Below are 13788 nucleotides of genomic sequence, written 5' to 3' on the forward strand. Positions count from 1 at the left end.
TCGAAGGGGAATCGGTGACCCAATATGTGGAAAAGCTTATCAAGGAACAACTGGAGGAGACGGGACTGGAAAAAATGGAGATACAGAGGGCCCACAGGGCGTTGGCTCCGAGACCGAAACCGGACAGACCTCCGAGGGCGGTGATTATTAACTTTCTGAGATTTGAGATTAAGGAATTGATACTCAGAACCGCGTGGACCAAGAAGATAGAAATCGAGGGGAAAAGACTGTCGTTTGATCACGATTACTCGACAGCGGTAGCAATAACACGCAGGTCCTACGCGGGACTGAAGAGAATTCTGAAAGAAAACGGAATGAAATTCCAATCACCCATGACCTCGCTAAGGATTCACTGGAAGGAAGGGACGGTGACGTACGCGACGGCGCGGGAGGCGGCGGAGGAGATGAGGCGACGGGGGATGCAGATGGCGGAGGACGGAGAAGGAAGGGGACAGGAGGGCCAGACGCTGAGCCTGCAGCAGAGATTGGAGAAAGCATGCAGATGGACCAGAGTAGGAGATCGAAACCCGGGAGAGGAGGGAGGAGAGAGGAGAAGGCCGAGGTGAGACGTGACAGACCGAAGGCGGAGACGGACGAGGAGGCCAGAGACGGAGAAGGAGGGGAGAGGAGGCGGGAGGAGACGAACGGATGAGTACACGCACAAGAGATTGAAAAAACTATCCAAATAGAGACAAAATATAGAAACTGAAATAACATATAGTTGCATAAACACACATTCCCAGGTAGAGGCAGGATATAGGAACGAACATAACGTATACATGGACACATAATACACATGCTGATAGAGGAAATAAATGGAAATATAATTAGGTATGATAGACGGAACACAGAACATATTGAAACAAATACATAGACACACGCTGCGAGTAACACAGTTGGAAGGGATTAAGGGGATAAATGGACATCACATAGAAAATAGAGGGGAGGAAAAGAAAGTAAGAAGGGGTACACAGAAGACACCACACACGGGTTTGGGAGGAAGGAGGGACATTGGAACATATGAGCCACATTGAGAGGGAGCTAGGAAATGGGGGTCTTTGATCAGAATGAAGGACAGAGCGCTTTTGACCAGGAGCTCGACAGCAATAAAAACAGTAAGAAGGCTGGACAAATATGACGAGCGGTTGGGGGTAAAGGTTTCAAACCCCCAAGCCGTCAGGAGGAGGCCTCTCACTAGGAGAGCAATTACTCCTCACCCACCAGCAGGGGACAGGGGGGGACACAGGGACCCCCCGAACGCCTTGGGAGCACTTTATGTAAAGTTTATGTTTTTTATTTATGTTAATCATTATATGTATTCGGTGAAGAGAGCGGAGGCTACAACCGGAGGGGGGAATGAATGTGACATGGGGGGAACTGACAGACGAAAGAAGAAGAAAGATCACAATGGTTAAATGTATAAAAATGATGTCGTTAAACGTTAATGGAATGAATAATGCGATAAAGAGGGGCAAAGTGATGTTGAAATGTAAAAAAAGTGAGATGAAAGTGATTTTTCTGCAGGAGACACATTTGGTAGCACAGGATCATGAGAAACTGAAGAGATTTGGATATGAAAATGCATACTATAGTTCCTTTAAACGGAACCTGAGGAGAGGAGTAATCACGTTAATCAAAAACACAGTCAAATTTGAATTGATCAAGGAAGTAAGAGACAAGGAGGGAAGGTTTGTTCTGGTGAAGGGAAAAATGGAGGGTCAAATGATTACGTTAGTGAATGTTTATGCACCCCCAGAGAGTGAGAGGGATTTATATGAGACCATTTTTGATATGATAGTGATGGAACTACAAGGGATATTGATATGCGCGGGAGATTTTAATGTAGTACTGAATCACGACCTAGACACCACGAGTACTAGAAAAGGACGGGCACCAATCAGTAGATATATGAATATTCAGATGACGGAAATGGGAATTACAGATGTTTGGAGGGGGATGCACGCCATGGACAGGGAATACACACATTACTCACACCCGCACGTGACATATGCGAGAATAGACTACTTTTTGATGACGACGGGGGACAGTTACAGGGTACGGGAGAGCAGAATAGGAGTAGCGGACATATCGGATCACAGTGCCATATATCTGACAGTAGATCTAGAAGGGAGACGGAGGAACACGATCTGGAGACTAAATGTAGGAATATTAAATAACAAGGGGGTGGTGAGTCAGATCAAGGAGGAGATAGCCAGGTATAAGGAAGAAAATGACAACGGGGCGGTAGAACCGAACATTCTATGGGACACACTGAAGGTGGTGATAAGGGGGAAATTGATGGAGAAGACAGCAATGCTGAAGAAGGCCAGAACGGAGACATATCACAATCTGATAGGGAAGCTGAAGAAGCTAGAAGGGAGACACCAGATATCAAAAGAACAGGAAACGCTCGGAGAAATCAAAGAAGTAAAGGCCAGGATAAATAGGGAATTATTGACGGAAATAGAAAAGAAAGCGAGGTTCATGAAACAAACATACTATGAAGGGGGACCAAAAGCGACCAGACTGTTGGCTAGGAGAATTAGGACGCAACAGAAGTTGAACACGATACACACAATAAGGGATACAAAGACTAATGAAATATTGAGAGACCCAGCTGAAATAGAGAGGACATTTAGAGAATACTATGAGAAACTATACACACAGCCAAAAGCAGCGGGAGAAGAGGAAATAGAAGCATATCTGGAGAAGCTAGAGTTACCATCGATAGGGAAAGAACAGAATGAAGAATTAAATAAAATAATTACGGAACGAGAACTGGAAGAGGCAATTAGTAGAGCTAAAAACAACAAATCTCCGGGGAGCGACGGATTCCCATCGGAATTCTACAAGACATTTAGAACGGAATTAGCACCCATGTTAGGGGCGGCGTTCAGACACACGATGGAAGGGGGAAAAATGCCCCCCTCGTGGAAGGAAGCCATAATCACCAGGATACCGAAGGAAGGGAAGGATAGAGAATTATGTAGTAATTCTACATTCCTCAGCTAGTCAGATAGTAAATTATATTGACCATATTGATCAAATTGTTTACACTGCCTGTGTTGTCTTTTACTACCTGTATACTGTGTTGTTTTACTACCTGTACCCCTCCCCCCCATGCTGCTATGATGCCTGAATTTCCCCAAGGGGATCAATAAAGGAATATCTTATCTTAGTTTCAGACCTGTGTCCATACTCAACGTGGATTACAAGATGTATACATCGATAATATCAAAGAGATTTGAAACGTTTATGCCAGACATTATAGATGAAGATCAAACTGGATTTATTAAAGGGAGACAGACACAGGACAACGTGAGAAAGACATTACACATAGTAGAGGAGATACAAAAACAAGGTGGTAGCGCGGTACTGATTAGCCTAGATGCAGAAAAAGCATTCGACAGTGTGAGCTGGACATTTTTATATAAAACATTGATGAGGTTCGGACTGAACGGGAGGGCGATGAAGATGATCAAGGCGCTATATCAAGAACCGACAGCGAGGGTTAAGGTGAATGGCAGCCTGACGGATAGAATCAGATTAGAGAGGGCTACCAGACAGGGATGTTGTCTCTCACCAACGCTCTTCGCCGTTTTCATAGAACCACTGGCACAACTGATCAGACAGACCGAGGACATTAAGGGAGTAAGGATAAAGGGAACGGAATATAAACTAGGCCTATTTGCGGACGACGTGATAGTATACATGAGGCAACCAGACAAGAGCTTCCCGGCACTGATGGATCTACTGAAGGAATATGGCCACTACTCAGGATACAAACTAAACGTGACAAAGACACAGACCTTAGCATGGAACTATACCCCAACGACGGAAATTAGGGAACAGTACGGGATAAGATGGGACATGGACAAGATTAAATACTTAGGGGTGAACATCACGAGAGGGGTGGGGAAACTGTTTGAGGCGAACTATACACAGATAAATCAGAACATCAAGAGAGACTTGGAGAGATGGACAGTAATGCCCTTGGACTTCAATTCAAGAATAGAGGTCATTAAAATGAACATACTAGCAAGGTTACTGTACCTGTTCCAATCACTACCGATACAAATACCACAGAATCAATTCAGGGAGTGGGACAGACTGATATCGAGGTTCATATGGGCGGGGAGAAGACCACGGGTCAGATATAAAACACTACAACTACCAAAGGAAGAGGGAGGGATGGCAGTACCCAGCCTACAAGATTATTATTATGCAGCGCAACTGAGAGCAGTGACGTGCTGGTGTAACGACAAATATGAGGCAAGATGGAAAGACATTGAAAAAGAAGGGGAGGGATACAAGGTACAAGCTCTGGTGGGAGATAGGGAACTGTTCAAAGAGAAAGAGGGACTGTTAGATCCTATCACCAAATGCACCTTGACCATATGGAACAGAGTAGTAAAAACACACAAATTAGAGAAGCAGTCAGGGGTTCTGAGATGGATAGCACATGACAAGAGATTCAAACCAGGGAGGCTGGACCATGGATTCAGGAGGTGGGAGAGGGGGGGGACAACAGCGATATGCAAAATGATAGAGAAGGGGGAAATGCAAACACTACAAAAATTAAAGGAGAACTTTGGACTAGAAAACAGGGACCACTTCAGATATCTACAGATTAGAGATTACTATAATAAAGAAATAAGAGGGGACAAGGAAGAAGAACAGAATGGAATAATTAGGATGATAGTAAGGGCATACGAAGGAGGGAAAGGAAGGGTAATATCAGCACTGTACCGGGCTATAATGACCAGCAAGGGACACACAACCGATTATATAAGGGAGAAATGGGAGAGAGAACTAGAGATAGGAATAACAGGGAAGGAATGGGGGAACATATGCGAGGTGCAACATTCAACAACAGGATCGAGGATATGGAAAGAGTTTGGATGGAAAAACATAATCAGATTCTTTATAACCCCAGAGCTGAAGGGAAAATATGCACCAACACAAAGAGCATGCTGGAGGATGTGTGGGAAGGAGGGGGCAAATCACACACACATATTCTGGGGATGTCAGAAGCTGAAGGGGTATTGGGAGGAGATAGGGGAGGCAATGATCAGAATATTAGGATACGGGTTACCACAAACAGGACTGGTGCTTTACTTAGGAGACCTGACACACGAGGGAATACAAGGGGGGGACAAATATTTAATAAAGATAATGTTGATAGCGGCCAGAAAAGCAATAACAAGACTGTGGTACAAAGAAGACCCACCGACAATAGCACAATGGGTAGGAATAGTGGAGGAGATACAGGATATGGAGAGGATAACACACATGCTGAGGTTACAGGAAGAGAAATTTGGAGAAAGATGGGGAAAGTGGGAGGATTACAAGGGGAACGAAAACGACATCACAGAGGAAGAACCAAATGCATCACAAGAGGGCGAAGGGTAAAGGAGGAAAGAGGTTCAAGGAGGGTCTCTGAACCCATGTCACACACTTTTGACTTAGTTAGCATTTTCTGATTTTATTTTTTATTTATTTTTTGGGTATTACAATTGTATTACATTTTTTGTACTTTATTATTTATGTCTGTTTAACAATGTCGTATTATGGGTTCCATTTTTGTGTAAGTGTTGTTTGTCTATAAATGTTAATACAAATTTAAGTTTAAAAAAAAAAAAGTGTCCTTATATCGTTTTAAGTTTTCTATTTGTGATCGTCTATCCGACCCGGAACCGGAAATGGACATTTTGAACCATGGGAATTGTAGTTTTTTTGCGGCCATTTTGTAGAGGACAGTCATAGCTGTCGGCCAGCGTTGAAATTTTTTCCAAACTACATTTCCCTTCCAGTTCTATGGGGGTTCAAAGTTCAGAGTTGAATTATGGAATATGTCAATAACTGTTATTATTCTTGATAATAAGCCACAAAACGTAACGATTTGACAAATATTGAAACGCAGTTAGTTTCTCCTCCCTATTGTTAGCATATAGGAACAACTAAATCTGAAATTAGTTTCAAAATGGTTGCACTATGAGAAAAATAAAAAAGTACAGTCGATTACAGTAGATATTATTATCTGTTATTATGCATGCCTGGTGATACTAAATCTAAATTGAACTCGGGCATTTGAAAGATACTATATGTATATATATATAAATGTGCGAATTGGCTATAATAAGGTAATGTATAAGCATATATTCTATATTCTATAATAATATTTCAAATTGCATTAGTCCGGATGGGAGAATTCAGTACTGTATATACAGAACCTTCGGTTTTATCATCTTCCCTTTATTAATTTCCTTAGATCTTTTGTACACATGATCTCAAGAGGGTACTGAATGAGTTCAGTGGCAGTTTTTTAAGTCTGGTCATTATTATCATGGTGTTATTCACTGTCAAAGATGAAAAGAAAAATCATAATTCATATTTTCCTTTGTTTCATCACAATTTAAGCAAGCCTAGTAATAGACACAATATTTCTGACACTGAGAATACATTCACTGAGGTCCATAGATGTACCTAGATACCAAGAATATGCAAATAGCCCTTGTAGAAGTGGAGCAATATTCCATTTACCTAGGTATACATTTTATGCAGATTTTCACCTGGGGTGGAACAGGTTAAGGGACTTGCTCCCATGCATTTGAAGGTAAATAGTCTTTGTCGTCCCCTGACGAACTGTGTGAGTTGAAACGTGTAAGCGGTAAACCCATTTAGATAAATGTATTGTATTTATTCATTTATTTTTGGCATGTACTTGTCATGCATTGTATCATGTACAGTATATGTATGTTGTATTTGGTACATAATTCTACAACAAACCTCTATGAAAAGGTCCATGGGATCTTTCATGTGTAAGTCCCCAGATGTGAGCGATTCTAACGATGATGTAACAATGGGTGATGAAATCGATGGAATTCCGAGAAAAGGTTCCCAAAAGAAAAGACAGAGACCTGAAAGGGTTAATGCTGCTTATACGGTGTCTTCATGAAGGACTCTTGTCTCTTCCCAGCTGATGTCCTGAGCGAGGAGGCTATACTGCGCTGGTACAAGGACGCCCACGCCAAAGGGAAGAGTGTCTTTTTGGAGCAGATGAGGAAGTTTGTGGAGTGGTTGCATAATGCGGAGGAGGGTGAGGACATCTTTCAGATGTTTCATTCTACTCTCAGGCCTTTTGAGCTCTGCACCTTCTTACCCTAAGGGTCTCAATTCGGCTGTGCCAGGGGGCTTGGGGGACAGAACAGATCACTTGTAATAGGATTATTACAGTAATCTAATTAGAAAGACTTGGTCATTGAAATCTGTTAAAACACAATAATACAATTACAGAAGCTTTTACAGCAGTTGATTACTTGTTATCTTGTTATCTTAAAAGAACACGCCAACATTTTGGGAAATTAGCTTACCGTATTCTCCAGAGAGTGACAAGAAGATAGATACCAGTTTCCTCTCTGTGCGTTCAGTAGAAAGCTATCTGGCTGCATGTCAGTAGCGGCTCGTGGATGCTTCGCCACTAGGGGCGCTATACCAAACATTTTGCAAACATGTACAAGGCACGCATTGGCGAATATTATCACCATTGACATCGATCAATATCACAGTCAGTCAAATGCAACCACGTTTCCAATAGCCCAACACAAACACGCACATCTCTCTCTCTCTCTCTCTCTCTCTCTCTCTCTCTCTCTCTCTCTCTCTCTCGCTCTCTCTCTCTCTCTCTCAGATGATGTCAGATCCATTCAATAATAATCACATTTGTATATCTCGTCATTTTAAACAAGTTACCATTCATTGTCTGAGTGGTTATGCCCCCCAATTAGAGAGAGAGAGAGAGAGAGAGAGAGAGAGAGAGAGAGAGAGAGAGAGAGAGAGAGAGAGAGAGAGAGAGAGAGAGAGAGAGAGAGAGAGAGAGAGAGAGAGAGAGAGAGAGAGAGAGAGAGAGAGAGAGAGAAGCATAACAGAAGAGAGAGAGAGGGAGAGAGGGAGAGAGAGAGAGAGCGTTAGTTAAGCATTAGCTGAGTGGCTAACAGCAGCTAAAGTTAGCTGAGTTGGCTAAGAGAGAGAGAGAGAGAGAATTAACTCACTTTGTTTAATTGAAACGTGGTCCAAAAAGTGTATGTCCACTGACTGTCCCCCAGACTGTTGTCGATGTATATCCATTCCACTCACTGCCCACTGTCCAGACTCCAGACTGAATCACAAGTTCACAACACACAGCTTCGAACATGTTGCAAACTGTGGCTAAGGAAAAAACTGGCATCGCCGCGTCGGCCAATCAGAGAGCGTCTCCGCGAAATGCGGCTATGGAAATTCTAGACGGAAATTCTAAGCGCTTGACTAGACCGCTTCAAATCGCGCCCGGATTCCAACATAATAGTCATATTTCAACGCACAACGCGTTACGCACTGATTGGCTGTGACGGATACAGCGATCGAACAGTGACGCGCACTCAGAGCGCTGTCGCGTCTAGCCCGGGCCGAGAAATACAAACAAATAAAAAAATTTAAAAAAGTGAGTCACTTCCTGTTCCTGAAAACGAGTATTTTTTTATTTTATATAGTAACGTTATATTGTGCATTGGAAACACAAACATACTTAAAATGAGTAAATATTATTCATTTTAAACATGTTTATATTATTTATAGGGCTATAAAACAAAAAACAAAAAGATACTTTTTCTTGTTCTACTCTCATATAACCAGGGCAGGGCCTGAAGGGGGGGCGGCGCCCGTGCGCCCCTAGTGGCAGAGCCGCCACTGCTGCATGTTAGCCTAGCTTAGCACAATGAATGGAAGCGCGGACATGACTGGTTAGCCTTCGGGAGAGGTGTTAGTTGGACAATGCCTAGGCTAACCGGTCATGTCCGCTTCCATTCATTGTGCTAAGCTAAGCTAACATGCAGCCAGATAGCTTTCTACTGAACGCACAGAGAGGAAACTGGTATCTATCTTCTTGTCTCTCTCTGGAGAAGACGGTAAGCTAATTTCCCATAATGTTGGCGTGTTCCTTTAACACATTAAGTGCCACGCCCCTTTGACCATATATGGGCTAGAGTGCCAGTAAGGAAGTCAATGGGAGGTTGGGGAAATTTGCGAAGGCTTAAACTATATCTTAAATTATGGCTATGGGTCTAAAACACCCCTCGCTTATCAATGACTTACTTGCAGTCAACATGTACGAAACGGATTGTTTTTTCATTGGTACATTTCCGTTTTATACCGTTTTGAATACGAGTATAGTTTTGGAGAGTTCTAGTAATTCCAGAGAAATTCCGCGATAATAGCTCTTTAGTGGAATACACAAAACACGTTGTCATTTTTCGGCTGATTTATGAATCGTTTTTTTTTTTTTTTTTTTACTTTGACCAGTCAGCTGGTTTCTTTTAGCGTTTATCTCTTTTTCTGGTCAAGTATGACCGACAGAGACAGGTTGAATGGGGTATAGATCGGGGAAAGACACTCTGAGAAAATACGGCGAGTCCGGGAGTCGAACTCGTGTACCCCAGATCCGTGACGCGCACGATTGTCCCCGACGCCGAAATAGCGTTCGAGGTACGCGGTGGGCTACTGGAGCTCCCCTTATCAATCGTTTTCAAATAAACATTAGATTATTGATAGTATATGTGTACTTATGCATGCTAGAGAAGCGGGCTGAAAAATCTATTATCCATGACCTGTGTATCACTTCCGCAACGGATTTGATTTCCGGGGTTGGCCTGATTGGCCGCGACGGCCACGTGACACGCCGCGGCCCCGCCCCGCGGCAGCGGCCGAGGCGGCAACGCCAGAGGCTGCTGTGTTTCACTGCCGCTTTCCCACTTCAACGCCGCAGCAGCATTGTCGCGCCACATCTTCTGAGTGCAGAGCTGTTTAATCACTTTTCCCACTGCGTTACCAGTGGCGCGACGCTGGTGTTCACTTCGCCTTTCACATCGCGCCGCGCTTATGCCGTCTAGCACAGTCTCTAACAGTAACAGTAGTCTGACCAGTTTGTTTTGTGATGTTTGTAATCTTGTTTAGAAACACGGGTCTCTTGTCCATTGATGGATATATAATGGATATATTTTGTCTGGCACAGTGGTGTAATGGTTAGTGCTCATTCCTGTCAAGTGGACGACCTGAGTTCGAAACCCTGCGTGTCTAATATAATTTTTTTTGGAATATAATATTAATGACTGTATACGCAAAAGTAGCCTAGTTTTAAGTTAAAATATTATAAATCTACATGCATTGAGGATGTCATTCTTTATATAGCTCTCAAAGTGCACCAGATTGAAGCATTTACATCGCAAAAAAAAAGAAAATTTAGAAAAAGGGGGGATTCGAACGCGGGTCGTCCACGTGAGAGGTACAAGGACTAACCATTACACCACAGTGGCAGATAAATATATATTTAAATATCCATTATATATCCATTAATGGACAAGAGAGCCGTACGTCGGCCGTCTAATGAAGTTAGATTTATACAGTACACTTTGACTGCTGAATTGACACGTTTAACTTATTCATTCTTTAATTCAGCAACATTAATGCTTCTTACTGTTACTGTTAGAGACTGTGCTAGGCGCGACAATGCTGCTGCGGCGTTGAAGTGGGAAAGCGGCAGTGAAACACAGCAGCCTCTGGCGTTGCCGCCTCGGCCGCTGCCGCGGGGCGGGGCCGCGGCGTGTCACGTGGCCGTCGCGGCCAATCAGGCCAACCCTGGAAATCAAATCCGTTGCGGAAGTGATACACGCAACCTGGTCAGCGCTAACGTCATACACACACACAGACACGGTGCGATGGCTGAGAAAAAAACATCTGATTAACCCAATACGGGTCAAATAGAGTCCTTACCTCACAGCAGATGTTCTGCAAAAAGATTCATCCAATTCCTGATCGCCATTCCAAATATTGATCACATTTATTGATCCAACGTTATAGTCCTAAACACATAATCGAAAGCTGCTCCCAGCCTCCCCAGTGAATGTGGTAACAGATACTGCTTGCCAGAGAAGGGAAAACCCCGGACCGGACTTTTTTTCTGATGCACATGCCCACCCAATCCAATCCAATGATGTGCCATACCATCCGGGAGACAATAGGCGGCGGTATTTGCCCTTTTCGAGCTCAGACCCATTTCCAATGATAACGTCAGTCTGGATGGATGAAAAATGAATGGATATCGCTAATAAAAGCAAAAACGAGAAAAAGACGAGAACACTCCTCATTGGCACTCAATGCATGGCGAGTTAACACGACTAATCTCGTCGTTGGCACTCAATGTGTTAAGATGATGATTATGAAATTGCTGCTGATTATAGAATACAATGTAATTGTCATACACTGTCTGTTTATCCATAGGGATCCTTAGAGAGCTCATATGTACCACTGTGCTGTGGCTGTGTGGGTAGCAGTGGCATGATGCATTAGAAGTAGACATGTAGAGGGCGGCTAGGTGGTGTAGTGGGCAAGGCGCTCGCCATCACCGCTGGAGACGCTGGGTTCGAATCCAGCTCTCGCCGTTGCTATCAGCTTGGCTGGTTGTTCATACTAACACAATTGGCAGTGTTAGGGGTGGGAAAGCTGATGGATGGGTCCTGGGCGTTGTGGACAGCGACCCCTACAGTTCGGTCGGGGCGCCTGCACAGCGAGGGTAGGATCTGGAGGAAGGTAGTGTGACCTTCCACATGTTACGCTCTCCCGGTGAGAATCTGCGCTGCCAGGCTGGCTGCCGGCTGGCTGCACATGCGTCGGAGGAAAGCATGTGACAGTCTCCGGCCTCCCGGACCAACAGTAGGGGGGAGTGCGCAACAACCAGGAAGGGGGTTGGGAATTGGCATAACGACTAACAGTGGGATGGGAGAAAAATCGGAAAAAGGAGGGGGGGGGGAAGATAATATAAAAAAAAATAAAAGAAGTAGACACGTAGGTGTGTTTCCTCCTACAGGTCGCCTGTGTCCAACTGCCTATGACACGTGTAATGATAATATAGCCCAGCAGAGGGCATGATAACTATAAGATAAGATAAGATCAAATGAGATATTCCTTTATTGATCCCCTTGGGGAAATTCAGGCATCATAGCAGCATGGGGAGGGGGGAGGGGAGGTACAGGTAGTAGAAGACATGATACAGGTCATAGGATTATAGTACAGTGGAGAAGTAAAAATGTTAATAGAATAAAAATAGGCAGTGTAAACAATATAACAATAAATTATATGCTACTGTAGGTTTAGCTCTGAACAACAGAAAACAACTGAAAACGGTGTCTCTTCAATCACACAACTGGGTAGCCCCTTTCGTGACTGTGATGCACGCCAACAGGGTTTGGAGTGAATCCACAGTCACGAAAGGGGCTAACAACTGGGTGGAATTAGAATCATTCATCCTCATCTCTGTGGTGCTGCCTGTTGAGGCTGGGACCAATACACTTTCAATTCAGTCAATTAAAATGTGTGTTAATTTGTTGTATTGTTGTTGTTGTTTTTTATTTCTTTGATAGATTTTTTTAATTATGAATTACATTTTATTTTGTATTATTGGTGATGGAACATTCATTCTCGGTTACATGTCAATAGGCTGCATAATAAAAACCTTTTCACGTAAAAGGTTTTTCAGTAATTTAATGTGAAAGACAATCCACTTCCTGAATACATTGAAAGTGAATTGTTCCCAACTCTGACTGCCTGGTGGTAACTAGCAAGTACAAACAGGACTGTAGTTCTTGATTCAGCCAGCAGAGGGAGATAAATCATGATGTCCTTTTTTTTCTTTTTTTTTCTCCCTCTCTCTCTCTCTCTCTCTCTCTCTCCCTCTCTCTCTCTCTCTTGTTACAGAGTCTGAGTCTGAGGGAGAGGAGGACTAAAAAGGTGAAGAAAAAAGCATCCATTCCGAAGTGGGTCACCATGATGACGTCTGAGGCCTGTGTGCGCCTGTCTGTCTCCATGTTGCAAATAGTGTCCGTCTCAGGAGTCATACCTAGACTGACTCCCTAAAACATTGGCTTCAGGGCAGCCAAGCACAAACCCCAGGGGGGGATAAATAGCCACTTGATTTCCACTAACACTCGACAAGGAGAATAGGGGAACAAAGTCGTCTTCTAGACATCATCTTTTTTTTTTGTACGAGGTCAAGGGAACACTTCATAACAGACTCCCTTATTGCTAGCGTCATCCAGGTAATAGTGACGGTTCACCTCCAGAAATGTGCAGTAGACTTGTTTTATGAAATTCACTTTGTGTATGTAACGTGAGCAATGCTTCTATCTTTTTATCAAATAAAGTGTTTTTATATGTGCTGGCGTATCCACTTGTTCTTATTACTGTGTGGGACATGCAAAAGCTGGTAGCTACTAAAAGTGCATGCACTGATGCTGCTGGGTGGCGCAGCGGACATTGTGCTCGTCACCAACGCAAGAGACACCGGGTTAAAATCCGGCTGTCGGCGTTGCCTCCGGCTTGGGCCGGCCGTCATACTGGCTCAATTGGCAGAGTCAGCGGGTGGAAGTCGATGGATGGTAATCTGGACGTTGTGGACAGCGACTCCTACAGGTCGGTTGGTGTCACGTTCCTAGGCCCAGTCCTGGCTGGACCGGGCAGGATATTGGGGGACGCCTGCACAGCAGAGACAGGAAATGGCGGGGGTAGTGTGAGCCTCCCACACGTTACACCTCGCCAATGAGAGTCCGCACTGGCCGGTGAAAAGATGTGACAGGCTGCCTCCTCGTGTACCGGAGGGGACACGTGATGCAAGGCTTCTATCCTCCCTACGACCTGCCTGTGGGGGGCATATGCGAGCAACGTTCAAGACAGGGGAGGGGATAATTGGAAACAGCGAAAATT

At 44.0% G+C, this 13788-nt stretch overlaps 1 protein-coding gene across 3 annotated transcripts in view; it reads left to right on the top strand.

The window, feature by feature from the left end:
- bzw2 (basic leucine zipper and W2 domains 2) overlaps positions 1-13188 on the top strand; it is an 81163-nt gene extending 67975 nt beyond the window's left edge. For 2 of the 3 annotated variants that reach the window (XM_084311765.1, XM_084311767.1), the window contains 2 exons: positions 6980-7099; positions 12784-13188. In XM_084311765.1, coding sequence (XP_084167891.1) covers positions 6980-7099; positions 12784-12812 — 149 coding nt within the window. In that variant the 3' untranslated portion in view covers positions 12813-13188. The remainder of the gene's footprint in view (positions 1-6979; positions 7100-12783) is intronic. The other variant, XM_084311766.1, reaches the window with a different exon arrangement.
- The last annotated feature ends 600 nt before the right edge of the window (positions 13189-13788 follow it).

Source organism: Notolepis coatsorum (genome assembly GCF_963971535.1).
Source record: "Notolepis coatsorum genome assembly, chromosome: 4".
NCBI lineage: Eukaryota > Metazoa > Chordata > Actinopteri > Aulopiformes > Paralepididae > Notolepis > Notolepis coatsorum.